Source organism: Hyperolius riggenbachi, chromosome 5 (assembly GCF_040937935.1).
Source record: "Hyperolius riggenbachi isolate aHypRig1 chromosome 5, aHypRig1.pri, whole genome shotgun sequence".
Lineage (NCBI taxonomy): Eukaryota > Metazoa > Chordata > Amphibia > Anura > Hyperoliidae > Hyperolius > Hyperolius riggenbachi.
The window spans coordinates 261,220,496-261,239,222 of record NC_090650.1 but is presented as its reverse complement, the minus strand read 5'-3'; the positions used below and the strand labels follow the sequence as shown (position 1 = coordinate 261,239,222).

General features: G+C 50.8%; 1 protein-coding gene across 1 annotated transcript in view; it reads right to left on the bottom strand.

The window, feature by feature from the left end:
• LOC137519377 (collagen alpha-2(IX) chain-like) overlaps nt 1–18,727 on the bottom strand; it is a 132,182-nt gene that overhangs the window by 34,490 nt on the left and 78,965 nt on the right. Inside the window, exons 21-22 of the mRNA XM_068238333.1 lie at nt 2,962–3,033; nt 2,810–2,845 (exon numbers count right to left, since the gene is read on the bottom strand). Coding sequence (XP_068094434.1) covers nt 2,810–2,845; nt 2,962–3,033 — 108 coding nt within the window. The remainder of the gene's footprint in view (nt 1–2,809; nt 2,846–2,961; nt 3,034–18,727) is intronic.

Genomic DNA, 18,727 nt, shown 5'->3' with positions numbered 1-18,727 from the left:
GCCAGTTTTCCCACTAGGCATGGTATGGTAAGCACAGGTGGCTGGTTTCCTATGATCATTATAGAACTGCACAGGTAGCACTTTAATTATATATATATATATATATATATATATATATATATATATATATATATATATATATATATATATATATATATCAAATAGTTGCCACGTTTTCTCAGCCTCACCTGCATAATTCCAACTGCTTTGCCCCAGCCGTATGTATCCATAGCAGAGTCCTACAACTGGTTATGGGACAGCTGATGTCATGTGACAAGTCACATGACCAGCCACCTGATTCAACTGTGGGCATGCAACAGAGCAGGGCAGGCATAATCAGGAGGTGATGAGAAATAGGAGACTGGGTGACAAGAGCAGGCAATTATACTCAAGCACTCCCTGCACCACTCTGCACGGATATTGTTGGGTATGTCCTTTGTTAACATGGGGGATGTGATGGGCAGTTACTTTATATAGGCAAGGTGGGAGGTAGAAACAGAAATACCACTCTAGTTATATGGGGGGTAAAAACAAAAGGCGGGTGCAGTGGCGTAGCTAGGGTATTTAACACCTGGTGTGGATAATTTACCGATGCCCCCTCCCCCCCCCAAAAAAAAATCGAAGCGCTCCACAGCAAAAAAAATGGGTGTGGCCATGACATCACATGGGTGGAGCTAACTGTAATGTAACTGTGCAACAATAAGACAGTGGGCTAATATAGGTAGCCAGAATAGTTGCCCCCAGCATAGGTTAGATAGGTAGGTGCCCCCAGTATAGGATAGTTAGGTAGGTGCCTCCAATATAGGTAGCCAGTGTAGTTGCCACCAGCATAGGCTAGCTAGGTAGGTAGGTGCCCCCAATACAGGTTAGATAAGTAGGTGTCCCCAGTATAGGTTAGATAGGTATGTGCCCTCAGTATAGGTTAGATAGGTAGGTGCCTCCAGTATAGGTTAGATAGGTAGCTCCCCCCCAGTATAGGTTAGATAGGTAGCTGCCCCCCAGTATAGGTTAGATAGGTAGGTGCCTCCAGTATAGGTTAGATAGGTAGCTTCCCCCCAGTATAGGTTAGAATAGTAGCTGCCCCCCAGTATAGGTTAGATTGGTAGCTGCCGCCCCCCCCAGTATAGGTTAGATTGGTAGCTGCCCCCTAGTATAGTTTAGATAGGTAGCTTCCCCCCAGTATAGGTTAGATTAGGTAGATGCCTCCAGTTTAGGTTAGATTAGGTAGCTGCCCCCCAGTATAGGTTAGATAGGTAGCTGCCCCCCAGTATAGGTTAGGTAGGTAGGTAGCTGCCCCCCTCCCACCCATAATGGAGGGGGGAGTCAGCCACAGGGAGGGCAGCCCAACCTCTCCCTCCCTTCTTCTCACCGGGCCGCCCTCCATGCTCCCCCCTCCGACTGCAGAGTTAGAGCAGGGAAGCGCTGTAAATAGTCAGTAACTTACCTCCCTGGTTCCAATCGCCGCTCACTTGCCGCTGGTCTTCTCGGCATAGACGCTTATTCACACGCTGCTTCCTGCTAAACAGGAAGTATAGTGTCTATGCAGAGAAGACCAGCGGCAAGTGAGCGGCGATTGGAACCAGGGAGGTGAGTTACTGACTATTTACGGCGCTCCCCTGCGCTAACTCTGCAGTCGGAGGGGGGAGCACGGAGGGCGGCCCGGGGAGAGAAAGGGAGGGAGAGGTGTGGCTGACTCCCCCCTCCATTACAGCGCCCCCCCTCCTCAGCGCTCAGGGAGGCCGCACAGCCCTAGAAACAGGCCCGACTGTATATCACCCCTGCCCTGCCAATCTGTCACCCCACTGGGTGCGGGTCGCACTCCACGCCCCCCCCCCCCCCCACGACGCTAGTGGGGGGGGGGGGGAGACAAACAGGAGGCACTTGCTCTATAGGGAGGGAGAACGTTTATAAAAGGAGGATGGGCAAGTGGGAATCACTTGTTATAAGGGAGGTGGAGGCAGGAGAGCAGCACTAGTTCTATCAAGGGCAACTCAGGATTGTGTTCTAGAGGGGAGAAACAGCATTTGTTATATATGGATCTACACTTGATAAGAGCTTTTTAGCAATTTAGTAAATTATGGTTAGATTACATACAATGTACTGTCCATCTCCAGAAAAGAGATTTTAACTAGACCATTACCCGGCAAATTGGTATTTACAGTCCTAGCAAGTGGATGATGGTGTTGATAAAACAGCCACAGTAATATCAAAAACATGATTCTACCAGTTGTCTGTAAGGAAATTCTACTTGAGTAAGCTGATTGAGATGCATAAATAAACACATGAGACTTCAAGTGTATACCAAACTATATCCCTGCTAGATAACTGAAGTGAGTAGAATATGGAGGCTGTCATAATATTTCCTTTTAACCAATTCCAGTTGCCTGGCTATCCTGCTGATCTATTTGGCTGCAGTAGTGTCTGAGTAACACCAGAGAATTAAGCATGCAGCTAATCCTGTGAAACCTGACAATGATGTCATAAACACCTGCTTTGCTGCATGCCTGTTCATGGTCTGCGGCTAAAAGTATGAGAGGCAGAGGATCAGCAGTATAGCCAGGCAACTGGTGTTGCATAAAAGGAAATAAATATGGCAGCCTCCATATCCCTCTCGCTTCAGTTTTCCTTTAAACTAGTAATTCTTCTGTATCTACTGTAAGCTCCATAACTCTTAACTTGCTAATGAGGGAACTACAGTAGGATGGAGTATGTTACAAAGACTAGATGATCTGGTGAAAGTGCAAGGAATTAGAATCCATACTGTAGGCAAATTCATGGAAAGAGTTCATGGAAATGTGTCATATATTACCTGTACACCATCGTCTCCGGTGTCTCCTCTTGAGCCCTGCATGAAAGAATTGTCAACAAGAGAGTCAGCTGATCAGCTATGATAAGTTAAAAATGTCCATACTAGGACACTAATTAGTAAAATATATAGTCTTATAGAAATTGTATACTTGCCTTTGGGCCTTGAAGTCCCTGTGGACCAGGTTTGCCAGGGATTCCTGCATCACCACGTGCTCCATTGGGACCCTAAAAGAGAGCAATAAACAAGACCTTCAGAAAACACAATGGGCTCTGTTCACAAAACTTCTCATAAATTACTTATTTATCATCTATTTGATAAAAAATAACCTTTCAAGCTAAATAATCACTCAAAGTAAATTGTTCCTGATTAACTTAATTTCAATATTACTTTTCTAATCTTAATTATATTTTTGCTCTTTGGTAGCTTAAAAAAGTAACGTAGATAAGGTAAAAACATAGGAAAACAGGTGAAAAAGCTTTGTTAATCATGCCCAATATACTTGTGATTGTGTCCAAAAGTTATCCAGTACCTCTCTGGGACATCAGGTGCTCATGTTTCCCTTTTTTTTCATCCAATATGATAGAAAGCTTGTCTTAGGGCTGGTGCATACCTAGAGCGCTTCTGAGCGCTTTTCAAAACGCTAGCACTTTGAAAAGCGCTTGGCTAAGGAATTTGAATGGGATGGATCACACCAGAGCGATGTGATTTTTTCCCAAACACGAACGTGGGTCCTGCAGCATTTCTGAGGCAATTCAACCTCAATGTTAATTATAGGAAAGTGGAAATCGCTCTAAAAAGTGCTAGAACAGAGCGATTTTCAAAGCTATTTTTAATAAAAGCTGTGCACTTTCAGCTCTACTGTACAAAAAAAAAAATTGCTTCAAAAATCGCTAGGCCTAAATAGAAAGTTGCTAGGAACATGCCTAGAATAGCTTAGAAAAATCACTTCTAAAAGGGCTGAGCGTTTGCAATTACGCTATCGCTTTTAGGTGTGCACTGGCCCTTATATCCTACATAGAGTTGGGCCGAACGGTTCGCCGGCGAACGTGGTTCGCGCGAACGTAGGTGGTTCGCGTGCGGGTACCGCACGCGAACCTTTTGCGGAAGAAGTTCGGTTCGCCCCATAATGCACTGAGGGTCAACTTTGACCCTCTACATCACAGTCAGCAGGCCCAGTGTAGCCAATTAGGCTACACTAGCCCCTGGAGCCCCACCCCCCCCTTATATAAGGCAGGCAGCGGCGGCCATTACGGCCACTCGTGTGCCTGCATTAGTGAGAGTAGGGCGAGCTGCTGCAGACTGTCTCTCATAGGGAAAGATTAGTTAGGCTTAACTTCTTCCTGGCTGCATACCTGTTCTGTTCAGTGAGCCCTCAGCCCACTGCATACCTGTACTGTGATCCTGCCACTGCATACCTGTTCAGTGATCCTGCCACTGCATACCTGTTCTGTTCAGTGAGCCCTCAGCCCACTGCATACCTGTACTGTGATCCTGCCACTCCATACCTGTTCAGTGATCCTGCCACTGCATACCTGTTCTGTTCAGTGAGCCCTCAGCCCACTGCATACCTGTACTGTGATCCTGCCACTCCATACCTGTTCAGTGATCCTGCCACTGCATACCTGTTCAGTGATCCTGCCACTGCATACCTGTTCTGTGAACCCGCCACTGTATACCTGTTCTGTTCAGTGGACCCGCCACTGTATACCTGTTCTGTGAACCCGCCACTGTATACCTGTTCTGTTCAGTGGACCCGCCACTGTATACCTGTTCTGTTCAGTGGACTCGCCACTGTATACCTGTTCTGTTCAGTGGACCCGCCACTGTATTTCTGTTCAGTGAACCCGCCACTGCATACCTGTTGTGTTCAGTGAACCTGCCACTGCATACCTGTTCTGTGAACCCGCCACTGTATACCTGTTCAGTGAACCCGCCACTGTATACCTGTTCTGTTCAGTGGACCCGCCACTGTATACCTGTTTAGTGAACACGCCACTGCATACCTATTGTGTTCAGTGATCCTGCCACTGCATACCTGTTCTGTGAACCCGCCACTGTATACCTGTTCTGTTCAGTGGACCCGCCACTGTATACCTGTTCTGTTCAGTGGACCCGCCACTGTATACCTGTTTAGTGAACACGCCACTGCATACCTATTGTGTTCAGTGATCCTGCCACTGCATACCTGTTCTGTGAACCCGCCACTGTATACCTGTTCTGTTCAGTGGACCCGCCACTGTATACCTGTTCTGTGAACCCGCCACTGTATACCTGTTCTGTTCAGTGGACCCGCCACTGTATACCTGTTCTGTTCAGTGGACCCGCCACTGTATACCTGTTCTGTTCAGTGGACCCGCCACTGTATACCTGTTCAGTGAACCCGCCACTGCATACCTGTTGTGTTCAGTGAACCTGCCACTGCATACCTGTTCTGTGAACCCGCCACTGTATACCTGTTCTGTTCAGTGGACCCGCCACTGTATACCTGTTCAGTGAACCCGCCACTGTATACCTGTTCTGTTCAGTGGACCCGCCACTGTATACCTGTTTAGTGAACACGCCACTGCATACCTATTGTGTTCAGTGATCCTGCCACTGCATACCTGTTCTGTGAACCCGCCACTGTATACCTGTTCTGTTCAGTGGACCCGCCACTGTATACCTGTTCTGTTCAGTGGACCCGCCACTGTATACCTGTTCTGTGAACCCGCCACTGTATACCTGTTCTGTTCAGTGGACCCGCCACTGTATACCTGTTCTGTTCAGTGGACCCGCCACTGTATACCTGTTCTGTTCAGTGGACCCGCCACTGTATACCTGTTCAGTGAACCCGCCACTGCATACCTGTTGTGTTCAGTGAACCTGCCACTGCATACCTGTTCTGTGAACCCGCCACTGTATACCTGTTCTGTTCAGTGGACCCGCCACTGTATACCTGTTCTGTTCAGTGGACCCGCCACTGTATACCTGTTCTGTTCAGTGGACCCGCCACTGTATACCTGTTCAGTGAACCCGCCACTGCATACCTGTTGTGTTCAGTGAACCTGCCACTGCATACCTGCATAGGCACACCACGTTGCCTATCTCCAGGTGGTGCGGAACCTTTTGCGGAAGAAGTTCGGTTCGCCCCATAATGCACTGAGGGTCAACTTTGACCCTCTACATCACAGTCAGCAGGCCCAGTGTAGCCAATTAGGCTACACTAGCCCCTGGAGCCCCACCCCCCCCCCCCCTTATATAAGGCAGGCAGCGGCGGACATTACGGCCACTCGTGTGCCTGCATTAGTGAGAGTAGGGCGAGCTGCTGCAGACTGTCTCTCATAGGGAAAGATTAGTTAGGCTTAACTTCTTCCTGGCTGCATACCTGTTCTGTTCAGTGAGCCCTCAGCCCACTGCATACCTGTACTGTGATCCTGCCACTGCATACCTGTTCAGTGATCCTGCCACTGCATACCTGTTCTGTTCAGTGAGCCCTCAGCCCACTGCATACCTGTACTGTGATCCTGCCACTCCATACCTGTTCAGTGATCCTGCCACTGCATACCTGTTCAGTGATCCTGCCACTGCATACCTGTTCTGTGAACCCGCCACTGTATACCTGTTCTGTTCAGTGGACCCGCCACTGTATACCTGTTCTGTGAACCCGCCACTGTATACCTGTTCTGTTCAGTGGACCCGCCACTGTATACCTGTTCTGTTCAGTGGACTCACCACTGTATACCTGTTCTGTTCAGTGGACCCGCCACTGTATTTCTGTTCAGTGAACCCGCCACTGCATACCTGTTGTGTTCAGTGAACCTGCCACTGCATACCTGTTCTGTGAACCCGCCACTGTATACCTGTTCAGTGAACCCGCCACTGTATACCTGTTCTGTTCAGTGGACCCGCCACTGTATACCTGTTTAGTGAACACGCCACTGCATACCTATTGTGTTCAGTGATCCTGCCACTGCATACCTGTTCTGTGAACCCGCCACTGTATACCTGTTCTGTTCAGTGGACCCGCCATTGTATACCTGTTCTGTTCAGTGGACCCGCCACTGTATACCTGTTTAGTGAACACGCCACTGCATACCTATTGTGTTCAGTGATCCTGCCACTGCATACCTGTTCTGTGAACCCGCCACTGTATACCTGTTCTGTTCAGTGGACTCGCCACTGTATACCTGTTCTGTGAACCCGCCACTGTATACCTGTTCTGTTCAGTGGACCCGCCACTGTATACCTGTTCTGTTCAGTGGACCCGCCACTGTATACCTGTTCAGTGAACCCGCCACTGCATACCTGTTGTGTTCAGTGAACCTGCCACTGCATACCTGTTCTGTGAACCCGCCACTGTATACCTGTTCTGTTCAGTGGACCCGCCACTGTATACCTGTTCAGTGAACCCGCCACTGTATACCTGTTCTGTTCAGTGGACCCGCCACTGTATACCTGTTTAGTGAACACGCCACTGCATACCTATTGTGTTCAGTGATCCTGCCACTGCATACCTGTTCTGTGAACCCGCCACTGTATACCTGTTCTGTTCAGTGGACCCGCCACTGTATACCTGTTCTGTTCAGTGGACCCGCCACTGTATACCTGTTCTGTGAACCCGCCACTGTATACCTGTTCTGTTCAGTGGACCCGCCACTGTATACCTGTTCTGTTCAGTGGACCCGCCACTGTATACCTGTTCTGTTCAGTGGACCCGCCACTGTATACCTGTTCTGTTCAGTGGACCCGCCACTGTATACCTGTTCAGTGAACCCGCCACTGCATACCTGTTGTGTTCAGTGAACCTGCCACTGCATACCTGTTCTGTGAACCCGCCACTGTATACCTGTTCTGTTCAGTGGACCCGCCACTGTATACCTGTTCTGTTCAGTGGACCCGCCACTGTATACCTGTTCTGTTCAGTGGACCCGCCACTGTATACCTGTTCAGTGAACCCGCCACTGCATACCTGTTGTGTTCAGTGAACCTGCCACTGCATACCTGCATAGGCACACCACGTTGCCTATCTCCAGGTGGTGCGGAACCTTTTGCGGAAGAAGTTCGGTTCGCCCCATAATGCACTGAGGGTCAACTTTGACCCTCTACATCACAGTCAGCAGGCCCAGTGTAGCCAATTAGGCTACACTAGCCCCTGGAGCCCCACCCCCCCCCTTATATAAGGCAGGCAGCGGCGGCCATTACGGCCACTCGTGTGCCTGCATTAGTGAGAGTAGGGCGAGCTGCTGCAGACTGTCTCTCATAGGGAAAGATTAGTTAGGCTTAACTTCTTCCTGGCTGCATACCTGTTCTGTTCAGTGAGCCCTCAGCCCACTGCATACCTGTACTGTGATCCTGCCACTGCATACCTGTTCAGTGATCCTGCCACTGCATACCTGTTCTGTTCAGTGAGCCCTCAGCCCACTGCATACCTGTACTGTGATCCTGCCACTCCATACCTGTTCAGTGATCCTGCCACTGCATACCTGTTCAGTGATCCTGCCACTGCATACCTGTTCTGTTCAGTGAGCCCTCAGCCCACTGCATACCTGTACTGTGATCCTGCCACTCCATACCTGTTCAGTGATCCTGCCACTGCATACCTGTTCAGTGATCCTGCCACTGCATACCTGTTCTGTGAACCCGCCACTGTATACCTGTTCTGTTCAGTGGACCCGCCACTGTATACCTGTTCTGTGAACCCGCCACTGTATACCTGTTCTGTTCAGTGGACCCGCCACTGTATACCTGTTCTGTTCAGTGGACTCGCCACTGTATACCTGTTCTGTTCAGTGGACCCGCCACTGTATTTCTGTTCAGTGAACCCGCCACTGCATACCTGTTGTGTTCAGTGAACCTGCCACTGCATACCTGTTCTGTGAACCCGCCACTGTATACCTGTTCAGTGAACCCGCCACTGTATACCTGTTCTGTTCAGTGGACCCGCCACTGTATACCTGTTTAGTGAACACGCCACTGCATACCTATTGTGTTCAGTGATCCTGCCACTGCATACCTGTTCTGTTCAGTGAGCCCTCAGCCCACTGCATACCTGTACTGTGATCCTGCCACTCCATACCTGTTCAGTGATCCTGCCACTGCATACCTGTTCAGTGATCCTGCCACTGCATACCTGTTCTGTGAACCCGCCACTGTATACCTGTTCTGTTCAGTGGACCCGCCACTGTATACCTGTTTAGTGAACACGCCACTGCATACCTATTGTGTTCAGTGATCCTGCCACTGCATACCTGTTCTGTGAACCCGCCACTGTATACCTGTTCTGTTCAGTGGACCCGCCACTGTATACCTGTTCTGTTCAGTGGACCCGCCACTGTATACCTGTTCTGTGAACCCGCCACTGTATACCTGTTCTGTTCAGTGGACCCGCCACTGTATACCTGTTCTGTTCAGTGGACCCGCCACTGTATACCTGTTCTGTTCAGTGGACCCGCCACTGTATACCTGTTCAGTGAACCCGCCACTGCATACCTGTTGTGTTCAGTGAACCTGCCACTGCATACCTGTTCTGTGAACCCGCCACTGTATACCTGTTCTGTTCAGTGGACCCGCCACTGTATACCTGTTCTGTTCAGTGGACCCGCCACTGTATACCTGTTCTGTTCAGTGGACCCGCCACTGTATACCTGTTCAGTGAACCCGCCACTGCATACCTGTTGTGTTCAGTGAACCTGCCACTGCATACCTGTTCTGTGAACCCGCCACTGTATACCTGTTCTGTTCAGTGGACCCGCCACTGTATACCTGTTCAGTGAACCCGCCACTGCATACCTGTTCTGTTCAGTGGACCCGCCACTGTATACCTGTTTAGTGAACACGCCACTGCATACCTATTGTGTTCAGTGATCCTGCCACTGCATACCTGTTCTGTGAACCCGCCACTGTATACCTGTTCTGTTCAGTGGACCCGCCACTGTATACCTGTTCTGTTCAGTGGACCCGCCACTGTATACCTGTTCTGTTCAGTGGACCCGCCACTGTATACCTGTTCTGTTCAGTGGACCCGCCACTGTATACCTGTTCTGTTCAGTGGACCCGCCACTGTATACCTGTTCTGTTCAGTGGACCCGCCACTGTATACCTGTTCAGTGAACCCGCAACTGCATACCTGTTGTGTTCAGTGAACCTGCCACTGCATACCTGTTCTGTGAACCCGCCACTGTATACCTGTTCTGTTCAGTGGACCCGCCACTGTATACCTGTTCAGTGAACCCGCCACTGTATACCTGTTCTGTTCAGTGGACCCGCCACTGTATACCTGTTTAGTGAACACGCCACTGCATACCTATTGTGTTCAGTGATCCTGCCACTGCATACCTGTTCTGTGAACCCGCCACTGTATACCTGTTCTGTTCAGTGGACCCGCCACTGTATACCTGTTCAGTGAACCCGCCACTGCATACCTGTTGTGTTCAGTGAACCTGCCACTGTATACCTGTACTGTTCAGTGAACCCACCGCATCAGTGCGCATACCTGTGCAGTTAAGTGAACCAACCTACCTACGTGAGTGCACGCAGTGTGATATACCACTCCGTGCATACCCGATATGGACAAAACAGGTAGAGGAAGAGGAAGAGGTAGTGGCAGAGGCAGAGGAAGGCCACCCGGCAGGTCTGCGCGAGGTCGTGTAAATATAATTTCGTGTGGACCTGGCCCACAGTACAGTGCTCGGAAGAAGGCACGTCCCATCACCTCCCAAGATTGTCAGGACGTGGTTGAGTATTTAGCGACACAGAACACCTCATCTTGCTCAGCCACCAGCGCTACTACTAGCACCACTTCCGCTGAATTTGACACTTCGCAAGAATTATTTAGTGTTGAAATCACTGATGCACAGCCATTGTTGTTACAGCCAGATGAATTTTCACCAGCTAATATGTCTGAGTTACGCGGCAACACTATGGATGTAACGTGTCAGGAGGATGAAGGACCTACTGATGGTGCAAGTTTGGATTTGTCTGAGGCAAGCGAAGCTGGGCAGGATGACTACGATGATGACGGTAATAGGGATCCTCTGTATGTTCCCAATAGAGGAGATGAAGAGGGGGACAGTTCAGAGGGGGAGTCAGAGAGTAGTAGGAGGAGAGAAGTTGCTGAAAGAAGCTGGGGCAGCTCTTCGTCATAAACAGCTGGTGGCAGAGTCCGGCACCATGTATCGCCACCTATGTACAGCCAGCCAACTTGCCCTTCAGCATCAGCTGCTGAGGTCCCCATAGTGCCCACATCCCAGGGTGGCTCAGCGGTGTGGAAATTTTTTAATGTGTGTGCCTCAGATCGGACCAAAGCCATCTGTTCGCTCTGCCAACAAAAATTGAGCCGTGGAAAGGCCAACACTCACGTAGGGACAAGTGCCTTACGAAGGCACCTGGAGAAAAGGCACAAACAGCAATGGGATGGCCACCTGAGCAAAAGCAGCAGCAGCACACAAAAGAAAAGTCACCCTCCTTCTCCTCTTCCTCCTTCAGGTGCATCATCTGCTTCTGCCGCTTTCTCCCTTGCACCTTCACAGGCACCCTCCTCCACTCCGCCTCTGCCCTTGAGCGGTTCCTGCTCCTCTGCCCACAGCAGCAGTCAGGTGTCCGTGAAGGAAATGTTTGAGCGGAAGAAGCCACTTTTGGCCAGTCACCCCCTTGCCCGGCGTCTGACAGCTGGCGTGGCGGAACTGTTAGCTCGCCAGCTGTTACCATACCGGCTGGTGGACTCTGAGGCCTTCCGTAAATTTGTGGCCATCGGAACACCGCAGTGGAAGATGCCAGGCCGCACTTATTTTTCGAGAAAGGCCATACCCCAACTGCACCGTGAAGTTGAGAGGCAAGTGGTGTCATCTCTTGCGAAGAGCGTTGGGTCAAGGGTACACCTGACCACGGATGGCTGGTCTGCCAAGCACGGGCAGGGCCGCTACATTACCTACACAGCCCATTGGGTGAACCTGGTGGTGAACGATGGCAAGCAGAAAGCGGCGGACCAAATTGTGACACCTCCACGGCTTGCAGGCAGGCCTCCTGCCACCTCCTCTCCTCCTGCTACATGCTCTTCGCTGTCCTCCTCCTCCTCCTTGGCTGAGTGGCAGTTCTCCTCTCCAGCTACACAGCCCCAGCTCCGCAGGGCCTATGCTGCATGCCAGGTACGACGGTGTCACGCCATCTTAGACATGGCTTGTCTCAAAGCGAAGAGTCACACTGGAGCAGCTCTCCTGGCTGCTCTTAAGAAACAGGTGGATGAGTGGCTGACCCCGCACCACCTGGAGATAGGCAACGTGGTGTGCGACAACGGCAGCAATCTGCTTGCCGCTTTGCATATGGGGAAGCTGACACACATACCCTGCATGGCACATGTCATGAATCTAGTGGTTCAAAGATTTGTGGCAAAGTACCCTGGTTTAGCGGATGTCCTGAAGCAGGCCAGGAAGTTCTGTGGGCATTTGAGGCGCTCTTACACAGCCATGGCACGATTTGCAGAAATTCAGCGTAAAAACAACATGCCGGTGAGACGCCTCATTTGCGATAGCCCCACTCGCTGGAACTCGACCCTGCTCATGTTCTCCCGCCTGCTAGAACAGAAGAAAGCCGTCACCCAGTACCTCTACAACTGGAGTAGAACGAAACAGTCTGGGAAGATGGGGATGTTCTGGCCCGACAACTGGACACTGATGAAAAATGCATGCAGGCTCATGCGGCCGTTTGAGGAGGTGACCAACCTGGTGAGCCGCAGTGAGGGCACCATCAGCGACTTAATTCCCTACGCGTACTTCTTGGAGCGTGCTGTGCGTAGAGTGGCGGATGAAGCTGCGAATGAGCGTGACCAGGAACCGTTACGGCAGGAACAGGCATGGGACCAATTTTCATCAGACCCAGCTGTTTCCTCAACACCTGCGGCAGCACAGAGGGGGGAGGAGGAGGAAGAAGAGAGGTCGTGTGCAGAAGACGAGTCAGACTCAGAGGATGATGAGCAAGGTGTTTCTTTGGGGGAGGAGGAGGAGGAGGGGACAGCGGCAGGAGAACAACCGCAGCAGGCGTCGCAGGGGGCTTGTGCTGCTCAACCTTCCCGTGGTATTGTTCGCGGCTGGGGGGAGGAGGTTGACTTACCTGACGTCACTGAGGAAGAGCAAGAGGAGATGGAGGGTACTGGATCCGACTTTGTGCAGATGTCGTCTTTTATGCTGTCCTGCCTGTTGAGGGACCCCCGTATAAAAAACCTCAAGGGGAATGAGCTGTACTGGGTGGCCACACTACTAGACCCTCGGTACAGGCACAAAGTGGCGGACCTGTTACCAACTCACCGGAAGGTGGAAAGGATGCAGCACATGCAGAACCAGCTGTCAACTATGCTTTACAATGCCTTTAAGGGTGATGTGACAGCACAACGCCAGCAAGGTACCACTGCCACTAATCCTCCTCCCGTGTCCACGCAGTCAAAGACAGGACGCTCCAGCGATCTCATGGTGATGTCGGACATGCGGACGTTCTTTAGTCCAACGCCTCGCCGTAGCCCTTCCGGATCCACCCTCCACCAACGCCTGGAACGGCAGGTAGCCGACTACCTGGCCTTAAGTGTGGATGTAGACACTGCTGTGAACAGTGATGAGGAACCCTTGAACTACTGGGTGCGCAGGCTTGACCTGTGGCCAGAGCTGTCCCAATTTGCCATCCAACTTCTCTCCTGCCCTGCCGCAAGCGTCCTGTCAGAAAGGACCTTCAGCGCAGCTGGAGGCATTGTCACAGAGAAGAGAAGTCGCCTAAGTCACAAAAGTGTTAAGTACCTCACCTTTATCAAAATGAATGAGGCATGGATCCCGGAGGGCTGCTGCCCGCCCCAAGACTAAGTCAGTCCCCGCACACACAGCATCTCTGCCTGCACGCCGTGTGACTGGCTGCCTGGCCTGCCCCAAAAAGACTAAGTCGCTCCCAGTCCCTCCACACAGCATGTCTGCCTGCAGGCCGCTTCACTACCTTCTCCGCCACCACCAACAGGGTCCGGGACTCCAGGCGGATTGCTGAATTTTTTAGGCCGCTGCTAGCAGCGGCCGCTGTAATAATTTTTATGGTGCGTGTACATGACTGCCTAATTTTTCTGGCTGCACTGAGGGCAGCTGCAACAACAAAAGAAAAGGCATGTACATGCGCCCATTCCCCTTCGTGATCATTACCTTGCCGTGGTGAAGGGGCTTGCGTATCACAATGAAGCAATGACCGGCGCCTAGATGAGTGTCTCGGGGGGCACACAAAAGATAATAAGGTCGTTGCTTCATTGTGGTCAGACCAAATTTGATCAGCTGGACAGTCACTGTTCTGTCATTCAGCTACATCAGCCAGGCCGACCATATGGGCTGTAAAGCCACCAAAACCTGCACTCTCGCCATGGTGCGCACCAGTCCAGCACGGCCGTCACTAGTACAAACAGCTGTTTGCGGTGCGTTACACGGTGAGTTTGGTGTGTCAGTGTGAAGCAGTACCTTAATTACACTACCTGATTGATGTATACACATGCAAGATGTTTTAAAGCACTTTAGGCCTGTCATTTAGCATTCAATGTGATTTCTGCCCTTAAAACGCTGCTTTGCGTCAAATCCAGATTTTTCCCGGGGACTTTTGGCGTGTATCCCACTCCGCCATGCCCCCCTCCAGGTGTTAGACCCCTTGAAACATCTTTTCCATCACTTTTGTGGCCAGCATAATTATTTTTTTTTTTCAAAGTTCGCATCCCCATTGAAGTCTATTGCGGTTCGCGAACTTTAACGCGAACCGAACGTTCCGCGAAAGTTCGCGAACCCGGTTCGCGAACCTAAAATCGGAGGTTCGGCCCAACTCTAATCCTACACTGGGTTCAACATTATAGGTATTAACTGGCCTGGACTGAAAGTGGGTCCTTTAGTAAACGGTATTCAGGACTGTCTATGTGGCACCAATAGAAAGATTGGGGGGGGGGGGCTCTAGAAGTATTGAGTCTTTTGCATTCCCGTGTATTAGGATCATTGATCTACCTGCAAGCTAATTTTCTTGGTATACCTAGTCTAGTTTAATAGATTTGTGTGAGTAGTGCCAATATAATATTTGTGTTAAGTGTGCCCCCAGGTTATATTTACTCAGTTATGGGGCCACCATTGTATACAACTTACCAGTCTCCTTTACTTTCTGTTTCAACCCTTATCCATGTAGATAGTAGGCTTATTTAAACAGGGCCCTCTCTCTCCTGACAAAAGTACATTGCCTTGCCATCTCTCATAGTCTTGCTGGGTGTGCTGTATGACTGTGTGTTGACTGCATTCAAAAATATGTTTCTCATTCTGCATTTGAAAAGTGAAGAATCCTTCTGATGGCTAACATCCCTTTTCAAAATTTCAAAGTGTTAGCAATAGCAACTTCCAAATTCCATTTAATTTTGCCACGCTGTATCTGATCATTATCTGTGTACAATAGAGTAATTCTATCCACTCTCTTTAGCCGATTGCCGTCTGTGTGCTCTGGAGTCAATAACAAGCGCTCATAATTTTCTGCTGATCTCAAGCTTAAAGGGGAACTGAAGAGAGAGGTATATGGAGGCTGTCATGTTTATTTCCTTTTAATCAATACCAGTTACCTGGCGGCGCTGCTGGTCTATTTCTCTGCAGTAGTATCTGATTAAAACCAGAAACAAGCATGCAGCTAGTCTTGTCAGATCAGACTTATAAGTCTGAACCACTGAAACACCTGATCTGCTGCATGCTTGTTCAGGGGCTATGGCTAATAGTATTAGAGGCAGAGGATCAGCAGGGCTGCCAGGCAACTGGTATTGTCTAAAAGGAAATAAACATGGCAGCCTCCATATACCTCTCTCTTCAGTTCCCCTTTAAAGGGAACCAGAGATGAACGTTTCACACAAAATAAACATATAAGTTGATAGCTTGTAAAGAATAAATGCTCTACCTGATAATTTTGCCACTCTGGCGTGCCTTTTTTAGTGTTTTTTATCCATTATTGCTCCAGGAAAAATCAAATATGGCCGCCGTCTCATATCCCTTCTGCTTCCGGGTTATGAGTTGTTCTGGATGTGCTGTCTAGGCTATATGAGACTATGCTGCTATCTAGGCTAAATGCAGCCTTTCATGTATGTGCTTTAATTTTGGTATGATGTACAGCTGCCTGTAGGAAGTGTCTCTCATAGGAATGAAACTGCAGTCATCATCAGTATCTACAGTATGCAGACAGAGTGCACACAGAGCACACAGGGATCATATTGCAGCTTCACTCTCTCAACAGGAGCAGCCCCTCCCATGTCTTCACAGCTCTCAGTATGCAAAGCAGGAAATCTAAGCCAGGAGGCAGGGACGGATCTAGGGGGGGGCAAGCGGGTATCTTGCCCCAGGCGCAGTTTGTTGAATTCTTAAAAAGGCGGCAAAATGAATGGCAGTTTAGGCGCCAAAACCTGACCTTTAGGCGCCAAAACCTGACCTTGCCCCAGGCGCAACTTGGTCTTGATCCGTCCCTGCCAGGAGGGGGAAGGCTTGGGCTTGAATAGACTCCACAGAAGAGTGACTCAGCTATAATGATTCCAGGTCAAACCTCGACTGAATAGTCGGGGGATTCTTATCACAGTTGCTAATAGACTAATTAAGCAGATAACAATGAAACTAAAAGCAGGGAAGTGTTTACTGTCATGTTCCCAGTGGCGGACATACGGCCATGCAGGCCGTGCTGCCGCACAAGGGCCCCTGAAGTTCCGTTGCTTCAGGGGCCCATTAAGTATATATATATTTTTTTTTCCCTGGGGGGCCCCCGACTCCTATCCTCCCTCCCTCCCTCACCTCGGGGGCCCCCCTCCCGGTATGCGCGACGGGTGAGCGGCAAATACAGGATGTCTCCGGGGCTCCAGGCAGGCGCTAGAGGCTCAGCGGCCGCTTGGTCTCCAATGTCTCCAACTCTATATACGGCTCGCTACTAAACCAGGAAGTAGCGAGCAGTATACAGAGTTGGAGACATATTGGAGACCAAGCGGCTGAGCCTCTAGCGTCTGCCTGGAGCCCTGAAGACTTCCTGTATTTGCCGCTCTCCCGCCGCGCATATCGGGAGGGGGGCCCTTCGATGTGAGGAAGGGGGGGGGGGAGGATAGGTGGGGAGTCGGGCCCCCCACCCGCATAGCTACCCACCCACCCGGCTACCTACCTACCTACCCACCCGGCTACCTAACCACCTACCCACCCACACCCGGCTACCTACCCACCCGGCTACCTACCCACCCACCAGGCTTCCTACCTACCTACTCACCCGACTACCTAACCACCCACCCGGCTACCTACCTACCTACCCACCCTGCTACCTACCTACCGGGCTAGTTACCAACCCACCCACCAGGCTACCTACCCACCCGGCTACCCACCCACCAGGCTGCCTACCTACCTACCCACCCACCAGGCTGCCTACCCACCTGGCTACCTACCTACCCACCCACCAGGCTACCTACCCACCCACCCGGCTACCTACCCACCCACCAGGCTACCTACCCACCCAGCTACCCAGCCACCCACCAGGCTACCTACCCACCCGGCTAAGGGCTACCTACCCACACACCCACCAGGCTTCCTACCTACCTACCCACCCAGCTACCTACCTACCTACCCACCCGGCTACCTACCTACCGGGCTAGTTACTAACCCACCTACCAGGCTACCTACCCACCCGGCTTCCCACCCACCAGGCTGCCTACCTACCTAAAGGCTACCTACCTACCTACCGGGCTAGTTACCAACCCACCCACCAGGCTACCTACCCACCTGGCTACCTACCCACCAGGCTACCTACCTACCCACCCACCAGGCTACCTACCCACCCAGCTACCCAGCCACCCACCCGGTTACCTACCCACCCAACCGGCTAAGGGCTACCTACCCACCCACCAGGCTACCTACCCACCCGGCTAAGGGCTACCTACCCACCCACCCGGCTACCTACCTACCCACCCACCCACCAGGCTACCTACCCACCCGGGTAAGGGCTACCTACCCACCCACCAGGCTGCCTACCTACCTACCCACCCACAAGGCTACCTATCCACCCACCCACCCACCAGGCTACCTATCCAGCCAACCACCCATGGGAGCTGCGCGCCGGATGAAGGCTGGGACAGGAGGTCTGCTGCTGCAGGTGAGTAAATGTTTTTGTTTTTTTTATTTATATTAGCAGGTGTATGTTCTGGGCAGGTCTGCCACATGATTGCATGTATTTTCTGCGCAAATCTGCCGACATGATTGCACGTATTTTCTGGGCATATCTGCCGACTTAATTGCACATATTTTCTGGGCATATCTGCTGACTTGATTGCACGTATTTTCTGGGCATATCTGCCGCCATGATTGCACGTATTTTCTGGGCATATCTGCCGCCATGATTGCACGTATTTTCTGGGCATATCTGCCGACATGATTGCACGTATTTTCTGGGCATATCTGCCGACATGATTGCATGTATCTTCTGGGCATATCTGCCGACATGATTGCACGTATTTTCTGGGCATATCTGCCGACATGATTGCACGTATTTTCTGGGCATATCTGCCGACATGATTGCACGTATTTTCTGGGCATATCTGCCGACATGATTGCACATATTTTCTGGGCATATCTGCCGACATGATTGCACATATTTTCTGGGCATATCTGCCGACGTGATTGCACGTATTTTCTGGGCATATCTGTCGACATGATGTGTATTTTCTTGAGAAAACATGTACAATTATGTGAATTTTCTGGGGAAAGGGTCACCAAAACTTGGGCATATCTGTCTTTGCATTGCACTTTTCAAGGGAACCTGAGGTGAGAATAATCTTGAGGCTGCCATATTTCTCTCCTTTTAAGCAATACCAGTTGCCTGGCTGCCGTGCTGGTCCTCTGCCTCTTATTCTTTCAACCATAGACCCTGAACAAGCATGCAGCAGGTCAGGGGTTTCTG